Source organism: Fusarium venenatum (genome assembly GCF_020744135.1).
Source record: "Fusarium venenatum strain MPI-CAGE-CH-0201 chromosome Unknown EDB82scaffold_2, whole genome shotgun sequence".
NCBI lineage: Eukaryota > Fungi > Ascomycota > Sordariomycetes > Hypocreales > Nectriaceae > Fusarium > Fusarium venenatum.
Genome location: NW_027072130.1, coordinates 2,947,669 through 2,963,292, shown reverse-complemented (window position 1 = coordinate 2,963,292; position 15,624 = coordinate 2,947,669). Strand labels below are relative to the sequence as shown.

At 47.7% G+C, this 15,624-nt stretch overlaps 6 protein-coding genes across 6 annotated transcripts; 1 reads left to right on the top strand and 5 right to left on the bottom strand.

The window, feature by feature from the left end:
• Nucleotides 1–394: 394 nt before the first annotated feature.
• Nucleotides 395–1,247, bottom strand: EDB82DRAFT_474336 (WW domain binding protein 11-domain-containing protein; the record flags this gene model as incomplete). Its single annotated transcript, XM_025733872.2, has 2 exons — nt 395–1,125; nt 1,175–1,247. The coding sequence occupies 2 exons, from the start codon at nt 1,245–1,247 to the stop codon at nt 395–397; spliced, it is 804 nt and encodes a 267-aa protein (XP_025584735.2).
• An 848-nt stretch (nt 1,248–2,095) lies between these two features.
• On the bottom strand, nt 2,096–3,966 carry EDB82DRAFT_474335 (transcription factor PAP1-domain-containing protein; the record flags this gene model as incomplete). Its single annotated transcript, XM_025733871.2, has 3 exons — nt 2,096–2,342; nt 2,397–3,412; nt 3,463–3,966. The coding sequence occupies 3 exons, from the start codon at nt 3,964–3,966 to the stop codon at nt 2,096–2,098; spliced, it is 1,767 nt and encodes a 588-aa protein (XP_025584734.2).
• Nucleotides 3,967–5,691: 1,725 nt separating this feature from the next.
• Nucleotides 5,692–7,317, bottom strand: EDB82DRAFT_544987 (general substrate transporter; the record flags this gene model as incomplete). The annotated part of the gene is made up of 1 exon (XM_025733870.2): nt 5,692–7,317. The coding sequence occupies one exon, from the start codon at nt 7,315–7,317 to the stop codon at nt 5,692–5,694; it is 1,626 nt and encodes a 541-aa protein (XP_025584733.2).
• Nucleotides 7,318–8,009: 692 nt separating this feature from the next.
• EDB82DRAFT_151039 (uncharacterized protein) lies at nt 8,010–11,211 on the top strand. The gene is made up of 3 exons (XM_065607072.1): nt 8,010–9,871; nt 9,921–10,062; nt 10,129–11,211. Exons 1-3 carry the CDS (start codon nt 8,153–8,155, stop codon nt 11,151–11,153), a joined length of 2,886 nt encoding a protein of 961 aa, XP_065464625.1. The 5' UTR covers nt 8,010–8,152; the 3' UTR covers nt 11,154–11,211.
• A 58-nt stretch (nt 11,212–11,269) lies between these two features.
• Nucleotides 11,270–13,305, bottom strand: EDB82DRAFT_523634 (glycosyl hydrolases family 31-domain-containing protein; the record flags this gene model as incomplete). Its single annotated transcript, XM_025733868.2, has 2 exons — nt 11,270–12,378; nt 12,426–13,305. 2 exons carry the CDS (start codon nt 13,303–13,305, stop codon nt 11,270–11,272), a joined length of 1,989 nt encoding a protein of 662 aa, XP_025584731.1.
• Nucleotides 13,306–13,960: 655 nt separating this feature from the next.
• Nucleotides 13,961–15,432, bottom strand: EDB82DRAFT_496823 (zinc finger protein-domain-containing protein; the record flags this gene model as incomplete). Its single annotated transcript, XM_025733867.2, has 3 exons — nt 13,961–14,046; nt 14,116–14,467; nt 14,514–15,432. Coding segments are annotated over 2 exons (1,184 nt in total), but the record flags the coding sequence as incomplete, so codon positions are not given.
• Between the last annotated feature and the right edge of the window lie 192 nt (nt 15,433–15,624).

Genomic DNA, 15,624 nt, shown 5'->3' with positions numbered 1-15,624 from the left:
TCTAAAAACAAACCAATTGCGCTCTCTTTTCTCCTCGGGAAACGTTATCGGTCAAGAACGATGTCGGTCAACGCACTTGGTCCTCCGTCTTCTTCAATTGTGTGTGTGTGGGTGGTCAGATGGGTCCTTTTCCCCAGCTTTTCCCTATGCCGCTATAATAGCCGGCCTCAACCCACCCTCGGAGTTGCGTCGATCTACCGTATCAAATCGGTAGTGGAGGAAAGCCAAGGGCAACTAATGTAGAGTTGAGTCACATTGCGTCGAATCGGCGTTGAATTTCTGTGGTATTCGCTGATAAAATTTGTTGTTGGCTAGCATTCGGCCGACATTATGCATGTATTATTATCTGTCAATGGTGTCAATGACACAACGTCTGAACTGACCTCCAATCTAATTAAGCCTCTTCGTCCTCGACATCCTCCATGGTCACATGCCGTGACGTCGAGCCTTGGTCGGGTTGTGCTTCCGCATCCCGGCCAACTGTTTTGAGGTAGCCTTCCTGTTCTAGCTGGTCTGCTTCTTCTGGCTCTATCAATCCGCCATGGCCTTGGCCCTTGTTCATCTTCATCTTGACAGCTGTAGGTACGAATGCTGAGACAGCTTCTTTTCGAAGATCGCGAACCACGGGTTTCGCTTCGTATACAGTCTTTGCTTCCACCGGTGGCGTATTCTTCTTTTGCTGCTTGTTTTCGTTGTCTTGTCTCGCTGCGTTCTCTTCTGCTCTCTTCGCTCGTCGCTCGGCGTACCATTTATCCATAACGTCTTTGGGAATCGGTGGAGGCGTATCTCGAGGCATGGGAATTCTCTTGATGTCGTCTGGAACGTCTTCATCACTGGTCGTAGCATCATTTGACCCTCTACGCCTCTTTCCCAATACGCCAGGTCCTGAATCGCGATCCCTATTCCATCCTCGCCCAAACGTAGGTGCCTTGTCGCCCAGCGCTTCTCTCGCCTTCTTCACTGCTTTAAGCTCCTTCTCGAGGCTTTCCAACGTTTGCTCCTCATGGCGCGTAAGCTTGCCACCGCCTGATGTGATTTTCTTGAGGTCGTCGATTTGTTTTTGTATGCGCTCGGGGTTCTTTCGCGATAACTTTTCGTTCAAGCGTTCCTGTCGTTCATGTTTGCCTGCAAACGATGTTAGATGTGTATTTCAGACATCTTGGATTTCTCCAACCTTTTTTAAGTGCTTTGGCCTTGTCAGCTTTGCGCTGAGCTTGTACGGGATTGTAGTTCTTTTCTTTTGGCATCGCGAAAGCACCAGTGATTTAGACTGTGTGCACTTTTTGTATTTTGGGTTTGGAATGTTATCAGGGATATCAAGGTGGTAGTGCTTGATGATCAGATGAGATTAATTCAATGAGGATGTTGTGTTGAGTCTTGTCGTAGTTTGCGTTTGGATTGTTAAAGATGAACATATCGTCAGGTTTGCTGGGCTACTTCCTTGTCGCGATCATAATGCCCCACCTGATGACTAAGGTATCATGATCAAAATACAATTGAAATAAGCTTGGAAGTGATGTTACGTCTTCGCCTTTTCTTACTTCTACCTATGTCATGATCAGTGTCATTCATGTCACCACAAATTTTCTACCAATAGGTTATATGGGTCACCCAAAACGCTGGCTTTAAATGAAGCAAGACTCAAATGTTATCAGAAAGAAAAGTGAATTATCCCTTAAAAAATGCACATACATGTATACTCATCCACTTCCACCAACGCAGAGTCATCTCGTTTGCTCAATCAACCATAATAGGCCTTGAAATTGAAACCAGAATCAAGTCATAATTATTCATAACAGCAAAAACACCTGTCCAACGCAAAACCTCAAAGAGAAACCTTCAAAAACTTCAAAACTTGAGCTTAGAAGCCGGTAATTTGTGGGCATAGTACATCAATATGCCTTTAGATAATCCCATTCTCCGTTCCATGCATTTGAATTCCATCTCAGATGGTGACCAATCAAGCGCCGGAATCCCCAAGGTTTTCCGATTCCTTCCTTTCTGTTGTAAACGCCGTAATCATTGTGTAGCTGCTTGCTGGGTATGTCGCCAAGGTTCTTAATGTACAGCCGGATCTTGTTGTTAGGGCCCAATCTTAAGCTGATAGACCAAGGTGCGTTTCTGGCTTGGACTTCTTAGACGAAAGTTCTACACCCAACTTCTCCGCAACACAACTGCTGGAAACATCTTTGCCCATGTATTTTTGAAGAATGGTGTCAAAGTCGGTTTCCGCCACCACAGGCCCTGTACCGGAGCACTTGGCCTTCTTGGTAAGCTCGGAACAAAGGCCGTCTAGATCGAACTCGCCATTCTGTGCCTTGGGGCAAGCTTGGAGTTTCTCCCTGATGTAAAGGTTAGATCGTCAACTTTTATGGGAACCAAGAAGTAATACATACCAGAGCTGATTGCAGTTCATGTTCTGTTTCTTGAGAGGCTCGTCATCACAAGACTCCTTCTGAGCATCAATCTGATCGATCAAATTGGATGCCTTCTTGTGCTGGTTGTTCGCCTGAGCATTGGGGCTGTTGGGCGCCATGTTATAAGGGGTAAAGAAGTCACTGTCAACAGCATCGTTGAAGAAGTCATCGAACGATGGGTTGGACAAGACGTTTGCTTGAGGCTCACGGTAGTCACCAAAGAGCTGAGGATCAAATTGCCCACCGTTCTGTTGTGAAAGCCAGTCAAAGTTGGTGCTGTTGAGGTCGACATTACCGAATTGGCTAACGTTGTTCTGGTTCGACTGTTCCTCACCAATGGTGGTCATTGTATCAACAGGCTTGAAACCCATGGGCGACTGGTTGAAAGGTTCGGGCGAGGTGCCGCAAGAAGAGCTGGGGCCAGTGTTTGAATGCGAAGAAGCAGACGGGGAGCTCGAAGCGCCGTTGACGCTGTAGTTTGCAGAGTCGACGCTCGAGCGGGAAGGGTTGGTGGCGGAACTTGACATGGAAGGGCTGAAAACACCAGAGAACTTGGCCAAATCGTCCTTAAATTGCTGTGCTGATTGCGCATTGTTATTCATATTATTGTTAGGGCTTGGGTAAGATGCCTTTTGTTGATTGGGGCTTGTAGGTGATGATTCCTGAGGTCTGTTGGTAGGGGGGCCTGGGAGCATGCCAAACTTGGGAAATTCGAACTGGAAATTAACATCGCCAAGATTGCTAAGAGCAGCACTGCCAAAAGGAACCTTTTCTCGAGGCAGAGTTTTGGTGGTTGACAAGACAGTGACCTTTTGCTTGTACTGGTTGAGTTCGGTCGTCATGCGTTCAACCTGTGCCCTCAGCATGCCATTCTCGTGGTTAGCAGCCTGAGAAGCCTTTTCCAGCTCATCAACCTTGGTCTCGAGATCCTTCAAGTGCTTTTCCTTGCGTTCTCTGAAAGCACGCTGAGCGGCTCGGTTTTGGGCTTTACGTTTCTATCATGTGTTAGTATGCGTTGGGTGGCCATGAACGAGGCAAAACATACCGAACTGGGCTCGGATGTAAGAGGCTTACGGCCGGGTTTCTTGGGAACCTTGCCGGTGCTTTCGCGACGCTTGTGTTCTTGACCTGGGCTGTCTTCGTCGTCCTCATCTTCTGGGTAGCTGCGTTTCTCGGGAGTCTCGGTCTCTGAAGAGTCGGACAATGCCACAGAGACGGCATTGTTTGTAGAATCGGCGGTGGTGCCAGGAAGGTCTCCAATCATGGACGGTTGATCCTCGCTGGCAAAAGAAAAATCGAAGCCAGAGTCGCCAAAGTCGTAGTCATAATTGTCGAGGAAGGGACTCTCCTGGAAAGCTGAGGCCTGGCCGGGCTTTTGCTGGCCGGCAGAGTTGCGGAAAGAGTTGTTCTGGGCAGAGACAGCGTTGTTGGCGGTAGAACCAGCAAGCTGCTGCTTATTGGAGTTGAGGGCAGCGAAGAGAAGGTTCTGCTGTTGCGGGGTCAAGAGAAAGTTGGGTGGCAAAGAGCCTCCAGTGCCGGCGGAAGCCATCGCGAGTGATGGGATGTGAGGCTGGTCGAAGAAGAGTGTCGCGAAGGATGGAAAATTATTTGAAATCGAAAGAAGTGAGTTTCAGGACACTCTAGATTTGATACCAAATCCAAGCAAGCTCTCTGCCAAACCAGGCTCACACGGGAGGGGGGCAAAGAGCCTGAGCGCGTGTAGCGGCGACGTCGGGGATCTGACAGGACCTAAAGAGGCGGGGCTTGGTTTATAATGGGTTAAGATTGCTGCACGTATCCGTCAAAGTCATGGAACCAAGTGCAGTACGGTGAAGTATGGACAAAGAATAAACGAAATTTTCGGATTGGATTGAATTGGATTCAGGAACAAGGAACTGAGGCTATCGAGAAGATCAATCAGTATGTAAGTAAGCAAGATGGATGATGAAATTGACCGCCGACTGGTGTCAAGGTCAGGCGGAGCCAGGGATGATGAATGGGAGAAAAGCCCGCCTGCCCGCCCAGGATTCAACTAAACTGCCACTGTAGGCAGACGCTGTGAGAGCGGGGGGGGGGCCAACTGAACCAGCGGGCGTTGACTTGGAACTACACTGTAATACACTGTATCGACGCGTACCAAAACGTCCAAAGCGGAGCTTCCATCTGGAAAATTTGCTGCCTGAGTCACAAATATTTCTTCTAGCTGCTTCTTCCATCAGCTCACTAGACCATGAACAGGAACTAATATGGGTGGGGGGACTAGGGAGGCTGGCACAAGCTTGTGAGCCTTTAACAGTGTGAATAGCATCAAAGTTGCATTTGTCAGCCGGGGCGACCGGTTCCTACCCAGGGCCTTGGTATCAAACGGTCTGACTTACAAGAAGGAGAAGAGATGTAATAAAAGCCGGATGAAATGAGCATGTTATTTTCTGTCTCGTCTCTTTTCTCTCATGTTATCATCTGACTCACACAACAGACAGCACTCGTTTTTGTACATGGTGGTCCGGCTTATACCCGACTCTTTTCGGCAAATAACATCCATTGACATCCACGCCCTTTGACCTTGTACTACCGAGTACTTGCTCGAATCTCCGAGTCTTTTGCATGATTACTTTGTCTCCCAGTTGGGCAATCTCAATGACATCAATTTCGGCCATTTCTGCTTGTCAACAGTGTGCAGTATTGTACCGTCTTATCGCTGTGCCCTCGACAATATAACACTTCTCCCCGCCCCCGGATTTAGACAAGAATCGGACTTTGCCATGCCGTAAATTCACAAACTCCGCTGACCAATCAGCCTTCCTTGTACTTCCCAATAGGTTAAGCCCATTATCAACGCCGAGATTGTTACTATGGATCTGATTTTAACAGTTACTTAGTAGAGAAAGCCGTTGAGATAATCTGTCATGACACTTACACCCGAGAAACTGATCGGGTTCGGAGGTGTCTGCATGGCGTCACCTAACAAAAGTACTGTTTGTACATAGTATGCATCCTCGGCGTTCGCAAAAGGTATATACGAAGATGGTGTAGTCTGAAGCTCGGATCTTACATGCATGTTTTGGAATCATTCAAAAGACCCTGTTTGCATCCCACGTGTTCGGGCTAACACTACGCCGCCACGCTGCCAACCAGAACAGAGCAGAATTGGTTCAGGGTAATTCCATTTGGGCCTCGCATTCAATACAAATCCAAACATATTATTAGTCGTGAATATTACCTACAAAGACCAGATCAATGCGCTCGAGAACTATAATTCCTTATGGATCCATCATCAGTGCATGCCATCTTTAACAGTGAATGTACCATCATCCTCAGCATAAGCATCGACCTTGTACTTGGAAAACTCGCGAGTTTTCACACGATGAGCAAAAAGAATATCGAGCTCCTCGAAAGTCTTGTTCTTCGTTTCAGGAAGCCGAAAGAATGTCCAGATGAAGAAGAAAAGGGAACAGCCGCCCCAGAGAAATCCAGTCTTTCCTCGCCAGTTTCCAGCAGTCGGGTTCAACATGTACGGATTGACAACGTTGCAAATGATTTGGGCAATATAGTAAGCAATTCGGCTGATGCAAACCGTTTTTGCCCGCAAGCGAGTAGCACTCACTTCACTGATAATGGCATAACATATTGGGCCTACTGTCATGTAGTAAACACCTAGCCAGATGAGCATCATACTGGCTTGGGCGTAATTCCCGCTTTGTGAGTCCGCTGCACCGACGCTGATGAAACCAACCGTCATCAGCACCACTGTGAGCAAACCAAGGCCCCAGAGATACAGCGTGCGCCGACCAAAGGGGGCCAGCAGCCACCAAGAGATGACCGTGCCAACAGAAGCGATACCTAGGCCGCCGACGGACATTCTGAATGATATCGACTCGGGAAGTCCAGCCTGTACGAAGAAGTATGTCGGTGTCCCACCCATGGCAGAGCCGCAAAAAGGTTGAGCCGCAAAAACCATGCAAGCAATCTCTGTTCTACGTCTGTCGATTCCACGGAAGCAGTCCATATATGAGGTGCCTTGATCGATTGACTTCTCGATCTCATCGGTATGGATCATCATAGCGACTGCTTGCTTGGTATGACCTGGTTCCTTCGAAGAGCTCAGTCGCATAACCGACTTCTCTGCTTCCTGGTAGGCACCAATACGAACAAAGTACCATGGCGACTCAGGTGCGAAGAAAAGAACAGCGAACAAGGGAAGAGGCCATGCCCACTGAATTGCGAATGGCACTCGATAGGACCAGTGTCCAGTTTTGTTCGAGAAACCGGCTTGTACGCCGGCTGAAATCAGTTGCCCGATAGCCCAACAGAGGTTGACATAAACAGTCAAATAACCTCTTAACGCCATAGGACAGACTTCGGAAGCATATGCGGGGGCCATGGTAGCAAATACACCCCATGGGATACCACACAGGAATTGTCCAACGAGGAGAACGGGGAGATTAGGCGAGAAGAAGGATATGAAGATAAAGCCACATATGGCTACCAGAGAGGCGAGAAGTACTTTGCGGTACCCAAGTTTATGTGTGAAGTAGCCATTGGCAAATGCTCCGATGATGGTGCCAACACTGACAGCGTTGCTAAGAGCGTTCTGCCAAGAAGCTGTGATCTGCCAGGTATCAGTTGAAGGTTGGTAGCTTCCGTAGTGTTGCCGAAAGGCAGGCTGAGCGAAGAAAGACGATATTAGGACAATATCGTAACCTTCCATGATGGTTGAGGTTGAAAGTAGGACCGACCACAAGACGGCTTTGGGATATTTTCGAATGGCTTGGAGTAATGTGAGACTGTGTTCTTCTTCCGCGGCCTGCTTTGCAATGGATTTGTCTTTGACAATATCAGAAGCTTGGGGATGGTCATCTTCACTGACTCTGGCGACCTTGTCGTTTGTGATAGCAGACATTGTAAAGACTGTATCGCGCTGTAGGAATATTAGGTACTCCTGGAGCACCGAGACATTGTATCATTGCCACAATCAGTCAAACAACGAGCAACATTGGCTATATATATAGATGAGCTGTGCCAGGTTATCCCAGCTGTCTTGCAAAGCTATTGGTCCTTCATCTCATGGTGCGTATTGAGGTAACCTCTCTTTCTCTTATGATCGTCCGGGGTTTGTGGGGAAGAATCTGGGGAAAGAGAGCTCCCAAGCTGGCCATCCTTGTCATGTTATTGAAACATGGGGCATGGGTGTGGAGATGGATATTTGAAGCTGTTCGATCCCCACCGGAGCAAGTTGGTTGTATTGTATTGTTCTTCTTCCGGTGGGGGAGGGGATCACGATCTGCCGAATTAACAAGTTAGCAAGTACAAAGGGAATATTAGTTTCTTTTCAGTTTTGGATTGATTGAATTATCGTTTGTTGTAAATCAGGAGCCCACGTAAATAATCTTTCATTGACAGTGAAGTAGGAGAATATGTGGTGATGATTTTCGGCAAATTGTCAAAGGCTTCCTAGCCTATGTTTTTTCTGAAGTTTGTGTGCATGTATATGTACCTAGGTAGTTATATATAATGAATCCAAACCAAATCGCCAAAGACCAAACGGGATTGACGATTTATGTCAGGTTTGGATAGCTCGGTAACAAATGACCCTGACTCAAGATGGAAAGTACAACCCCGCAGATGACCAAACTGTCTACCTACTTGCAAGCATCAACCTGCCAGTCGCAACTTCCTGCAATTATGCATTATCACAAACTCAATGATCTCGCAAACACGATCCAGTCTAAAGTAAGATGCCTCCCCAGGACGAGCACATGCCGTTTCAATGTCGTTTCTGCCCCAAGACATTTGGCCGACAGGAACACTTGGCGCGGCATGTCAGAGCACATACACGAGAGAAGCCATATGGCTGTCGACAATGCAACAAATCTTTCTCAAGGCAAGACGTTTTACAAAGACATCAGGCCACGCACAAGTTGGGTGTAGTCACCCGCAACACGGTATCAGCTAGAGCATGTACAGAATGCGCTGCAGGGCGTAGTCGCTGTTCAAGAGAACTGCCATGTGGAAGATGCAAAGAAAGAAACTTGGAATGCATCTATCCTAAGTCTGGAAGACGAAAGACTCGCTCAATGACCCAACGAAATACCACGACTTCCCAGTATGCTGGTTCGTCCTCTTCAGGAAGTTCGAATGAGGATGTTGAAGTTCAGAATCACACCCAAGCCACAGAAGAAGGGGTGGAAGAGACTTCTGTACTCATGGAGAACAACGTAATCGAGAATGATGTCGAGAATGGGTGGATCACTAATGAGCATCAACCTATCCCGATGACATCTACTGGCGATCTTATCACCACTGCTTCACTACCCGAGTCCATGTTTCAGATCAATGACCTAGGTGACTTTGCAGTTGATAAAACTACGGCAGAATCAACTCTGGCGGCATCCAGCATCAACTGGTTGAGCGATAGCCAGTATCTTTCGATGTGGGAGAGTCAGTTATCGGTTGTTGCCGATGGCCTTGGGCCCGCGGGATATGAGTTTCCCTCTGGATTTGCTAGGCCCAACCACGTCTCACCCTGGATCTCAGCTCAGTACAATGACGCAAATAGTTCTGATATGGCTAGACCAGTTCCCGAACCAGCCTTCGCACCAAGTCCAATGGATGTTGCTAGCCCTCGCCACAGTCGAACAGATAGCCTCCGCGGCTCCAGTACCTCAAAGTCAACTGATGGGACGCTTTATGTCGAAGGAACGATGGCGAGAGCACCTTTTGGTGGACAGCTCTTAGGTCGACACACGAACCAAGCCAGCACATCTCACGCGGAGACTGGGTCAATTAGCGGAGTCCCGGATTCGCTTGAAATTGACAATCAAGCAGGCTCTTCTCTCTATGTATCAAACGAGCTTTACTCGGAGCTATTGTCAGCTACTCGTGAATATGCCGAAGCTGACAGCCCGGAATCTACTGTCCTGATCCCCCCATTAGGGCATATCAGATGTTTTGTACGGCTTTACTACGAAAATTTCCATGTTACACATCCTTTTTTACGAAAGAGCGCCTCAATATGGAAGGACCCGAGTAATTGGATTCTGCTTCTGGCTGTATCAGTTATTGGTGCCAAATATTTGGGAGGTACATGGTCGTCATCCTTATCCAGGTTATTGGGAGTAATCTTGGATCACAGGCTTGACTCGATGTCTGAGAAAAGTGATCAGGACAGTCATGGGACTTGGATTCCAGGTTCTTTCCAGCCGAGAGTTCGATTGGACTTTATAACACTTCAAGCCTTTATTCTCAGCATGATTGACAGGCTCCATAGCGGCCAGAAGGCCGTAACGGAGCGTGCGTTGGGCCAAATGTTTCTCCTCGTTGAACAATGCAGAAGCATGAATCTATTGTCCCATACACCGCCCAAAATCGACAACAACGTAACATCTGGTAATGGCTCATCCATCAGAAAATGGCTACGAGCTCAATCCGAATTACGAACGGGATTGATGTTGTGGGTATGTTTTTTTTATACGCTGGCTTTTCGACTTGTTCTGACATGTCAAGATTCTTGATTCCATCATCGCACACGAGTTCGATTGCCCGCACCTCTTACAACTTCACGAAGTTAAAGCTACACTTCCATGCCAAGACGATATATGGGACGAGCCGACGTCGGACAAAATCAACAGCAATGTCTGTCGCCAAGGTTAGTTACGAGTCACAATATTCCAAATAATGGCACCTCCTCGCTAACCAGACAATCCTGGGACAGCAACAGTACTTGAGGCACTTCACCTTCTTTACATGGAAAAACGACAGCCAAGTAACTTGACTGAATTCGGAAATATCGTAATGATTTACGCCGTTTGTCGCAGGACCAGAGAGGCCGCTTACCAATACGAAACTGCGTTGTCCAGATGGACCCCAGTTGCGCATGTTGAACCCTGTTCCGAATCAAGCACTGTGGCCGAGTCGTGGCCACCAAGTCTCGAGATAATAACAAGGTGGAGAAACAGTGCTTGCGATTGCCTTGACATATTACATTGGAAAGCAAACGGAAAAGCTGCCAATGCTGGTGGTTCAGAACACCCAACTATTCTCCTTCTCCACCTCTCCCGGTTATACCTCTTAGCGCCTTGCAAGCATTTACAAAGGGTTGCGACGTTAGCGACGTTTTACAAAGCGAGTAATGGGGTACATGACATTACGGGCTATTCAGAAGCATACACCCACCTTCATCGTTGGGCAAATGTTGACCAGTACAAGGCCAGGCTATCTATTATTCATGCCGGAGCTTTGATGTGGCATATCCGCCGCTACAGTGGTAACGGCTTTATAGAACCCCACGCTATCTATATTGCTACTCTATTGGTCTGGGCCTATAGTGTTTTTACTTCACGGATGATGCATCAAGAGCCTCTGCAGGATGCTGGGGTGCCAAGACTGAGACAAGATATTGCGAGCCATGTTCCACAGGGCCCTGCCAATGCAGAGACTACACACCCATATGACGATAGAGACGAAGAAGAAGAAAAAGAAGAACCGGAACCAGCATTTATCCATCTGGATCGACCATGTGATGACGAAATGGTCCAAACCTATATACGGCTTGGGCATAAGATGAAAGGCTATATGCAACGAGTTGGAGATATTTGTAGTACTGACGCTCCACCAAAGATTCTAATGGAAGGTATAAGGCTACTGTCACATAAAGGAGCTAATGAAAAGGCGTGGGGAATTGAGGCCTCCTTTGTCAAGGGTTTGAAAAGTCTATTAGATGTAACCACTGCACTATAGAATGGGAGAGAATCAGTCAGTGGTTTATTCTAAGATTCTATCGACTTGTCTATTATCACTCTGACGTGCATGCCTGGCATGCTAGGTCCCTGATCTCGAGCACTCGGGAAACGTCGTTATTCTCTTATGAAAACCGGCATCTGTGACAAAGGACTGTCCACTACCACACTCTTTCCCGAATCATAAGACGATTGACCATCGAATGAAGACCACTTCTTACCTTGAGGAAGCTGGGGAAGATACACCTCAACGTCTGTCTGGCCTGGTTTGAGGATGGGGCATACGAGGTACTTGTCGCCATACAAGTACTGGGTCGAGATGCTCCAGCATTTTTTATCGCCCGGGAACTCGTAGAACAGAGGCCTCATAACTGGTGTGCCCTTCTCGTGTGCTTCCTTCATAAGCTTTCGTGTATATGGCCGAAGTTCCTCTCTCATCTTGATGTACTTCACACAGATGTCATAGACCTTTGGGCCATAGGACCAAACCTCGTTGGGGGCGCCACTGCAGCAAGTCGCTCCGCCCGATGTTCCATGCTGTGGCTGGCGAGGTTCACGATCGCCATGTAGTCGCATGACTGGGCAGAACGTACCCCACTGAAACCATCGCACAAAGAGCTCCCGAAAGCTTTCATCGTCAGGGTTGCCACCGTGAAAACCTCCAATATCTGTCGTCCACCAGGGTAGTCCAGACAGTCCCATGTTGAGACCGGCGCATATCTGATTGCGGAAGCTACCCCACGACGACGCAATATCACCGCTCCATACAAGGGCGCCATACTTTTGGCTACCGGCCCAAGCACAGCGGAGAAGGTTGACGATGTTCTTTTGTCCTTCTGCCTCCTGACCCTCATAGAATGCTCGAGCGTATTCGACAGGATAAATATTTCCGATGGAACTGTTTGAGCCTTGGAAATATCGATAATTTTCAAAGTCGTATGCTGCATATTCCGGCTCTGCTTCATCTAGCCAGAATGTTTTGATGCCCTTGGAATAGTAGTTCTTCTTGACAGTTTCCCACAAGTACTTCCTGGCATCTGGATTTGTGGTATCGATGTGAACGGTTTGGCCTTGGAAATCGAGCCCAATACGAACGCCTCGATCCGTACGGATCAAGTAACCATGTTCCAACATATACTCATAGTTTTCTGAGACCTTATCAACAGTTGGCCAGATAGAAACCATGAGCTCGATCCCAAGATCTTTGAGTTCCTTCATCATAGCATCTATGGCTTGTCAGTACTGTTTCGGTTTACGAGACAAGGGTGCTTACCAGGGTCGGGCCAGTATTCGAGGTCAAATTTCCATTCACCCTGCTTAGGCCAGTGGAAAAAATCGATAACAATCAGGTCAATTGGAATTTCTCGCCTCTTGTACTCCCTGGCTACCTCCAAAAGCTCCTCCTGCGTCTGGTATCGTAGTTTGCATTGCCAAAATCCAAGCCCATATTCAGGCATAAGGGGTACTTTTCCAGTAGCGTCTGCATAAGCTTCCACGATTTGGGCTGGCGACTCTCCTGCGACAATCCAGTAGTCGAGGACCTGGGTCGAGAATGCTTCAAAGGACATGATGTTCTTTCCGAAGATGGCTCTACCAATTGCCGGGTTATTCCATAATAGTCCGTATCCGAGTGACGACACGGCAAATGGGACGCTTGCTTGGGAATTGCGATGGGCGAGCTCGAGGTCCATACCTTTCAAATCAAGCCATGGCTGTTGATACTGACCCATCCCGAATATCTTTTCATCGGGACTAACACTCTCGAGTCGCATGGTCAAGTGGTAGTTCTCAGTTCCAAGGATACCCTTGAACTCGCGTGCTTCAACTTCAAGAGCACTGCACTTTGGATCGATGAGATCCCGTCTATTACGACAGTACTCTTCGAGCAACAATTTTCCATTTGTGGTCTCAATGATCAGTTTACCGAGCCGAGAGATTCGGGCTTTAATGTTTCCATTGGTGATAGTGGCAGAGTCCTTGGAAATTGATATCTGGGGTGTTATTCCTTCGAGCTGTTGAAGAGCCCAGTCCTGCGATGGTATCTTTGCGGACTTGGTGGCTCTCACACGAAATGCATTGGGGCCCCATGGTTCAATCCAAAGATCCTCCGCATCGTACTTGTAGCGGAGGCGGGTTTTGTCGTCAAAGAACATGGTAGTAGCTCCCGCAAGATGAAGGCGTCTGCTAGTTGCGATGTTGCGAGTCTGATACACTCAATTGCCGTGCTTGCACCAAAAGGCTCATGCTATGTAGTCTAGAATAAATACCCAAACGAGTGAAACCCCATCTTTGAGGCCGTCATTTTCCCCGCCGGAGTAATGCAAATCCTCCAGTCGGGTATTACTGATGATCCAATGAGCATCTACAGTAACATCATACCTACATGTATCTCCAACTTCCCCACCGGAGTTTTGTGAGCACTGCATCAAAGCTACACTGGCCAACACTACTCGTATATGTACGGTGATGACATATAAAGCCAACAAGCACATACCATTGAATTCTAAGTCATCATAGACGATGGATTTCAAGGCAATCGAATTCACTCGTTTGGGATCTGCAGGGATATGGAGGGAGTGTTGGCAGGCGGAGAGGCCAAAAAGGTGCAACCCATCATTAATCACTCGCATTACAATAGATGCACTGGTATACATCAATGCAGGACATGAATTGAAATGAAGCTTTCATTTGTGCCGGTTATAACTAATGCCAGACCACATATGCGTTCCCATACGCTCAATATGATGTTTTCTCCAAATACCTAGCTTTGTAGGTGATGGACGAACACAACACCTGGGCTATCTGCTGATAGCCCTGCATCTTCCTAGCGGGTAATGCGCTGCTCCCTTGATTCTCCTGGTCGGCCAAATCATCCTCTCCCGCACATAACTGACCTGAAAGCATTTAGTCAGCAGTGTCTCTATCTGAGAAACAAGATGCAGGGACTGAAACTCGGCACCTACCACTCAGTTTCCATCTTGTGATTAGAGCTGATAACGATTCTTGCAAAGGGGTTTGTTGAGTTTGTCCATCATCAGATGCATGAGAACTCATTCGAAAAATGCCAGGCTGTCGATTCTCTTGTTCTTGCTGTTCTCCTTGCTCGGCTCCTCCTCGAGAGTTTTGATGAACCTGCCTGGGTTCATGCTCTCGGTAAATCGGTGGCTCATGTCCAGGTACGTCTTACGGAAGACGCTCCAGAGCTTTCGGTCGTTTTCGTTGGACTGGCCAGGCTGAGGGTAGTAGGGATCGTTGTTGTTGAAAGCCCTGACTAATTGTTCTATGCCGGCTTCATCGTTGGTAACTGGGGAACACCTAAAAAGTCAGTTAAAGAGTGGTGATATGGAAAGTAGATACTTACTCGTTCAAGTCAAAAACCCACATCTCCATCGTTCTTTGAGTAAACTTCCGATCGCAAGCTTCAGCCATCTCCCACAATTTAAGCGTCTCGAGTTCCTTCGATGTTGGCGTTTTGTTCTGGACTGGAGAGCTACCAAGCACAAACTCAATATCATCGCCGTCAATCCCTGCACCCCAGTGAATAATGGCTAGAGTGTTGGCCATGAGACGGGCAAAACGTTCAGTATCCAAACCCAGATCCTCCATCTCGTTGACGTGGAGGGGAAAGTTCTGAAGTTTGAGATTCTGAACTTTGCCCTGTACTTTAGTTGTGTGACGTCGGCCGAGGTACAGGCGAATCAAACAGTTCTTGTTCTCGGGTTTGGCTAGAAATTTGGCCTTGTTTCGCTTGATAATAGGTGGTAGGAGGGCATCGACAAGTGCCTCTCTCACTGGGAAGGGAGCAGGAAAGATCCGCTCTAATGTCAAGCCATAGCCTCTAACCTTGACTTGAGGATCAAAGAGCAGGCTGTATTCGTTCCAAAACTCAGATTTCGGGCCAATGAAATCATAAACCTTTGGGAGTCTGGCACTGATCTCATGGTCTGGGTCGCATTCCTGAATGGCTTCATGGATTTTTATATACGCGGAATAGTCTTCACCAAGTTCCTTGTATTTCTCTTCGTAGTTGGCAAGCTTCACAGCAGTCGACGAACCCACAAAGCCGTATACCGTCCCACACTGTCCCTTGCCAAGCTCGTCAAATAAACGTATGGCGGAAGGCTCGTTAGCCCGTTGGTATTTTTTAGCGAGACTTGAGGTTGTCGAGATGTATGAAGCGGTGGAAAGCATTCGTTGAAGAACTTGTTCTGGGGTCGCGTCATTGAGCTCCTCCTCGGTAAAGGGCTGACTGATAAGACGGAGAGTGTCGATGGCCATGCCTTTAATGGAGTCGGAGAGCGAATTAATAGAATATTCTGACTCGCGCTCATCGGTACGCCTCTGCTCTTGACGCGACATGGTGATGGTTAATGGTTGGTAGTTGATAGCTGATAAGTAGCTGGGTAGTGGTTGAGAGATGAGAGTTGAGAGATGAGAAGACGAAATTCTTGGGGGACCTAATGCTGATGAGC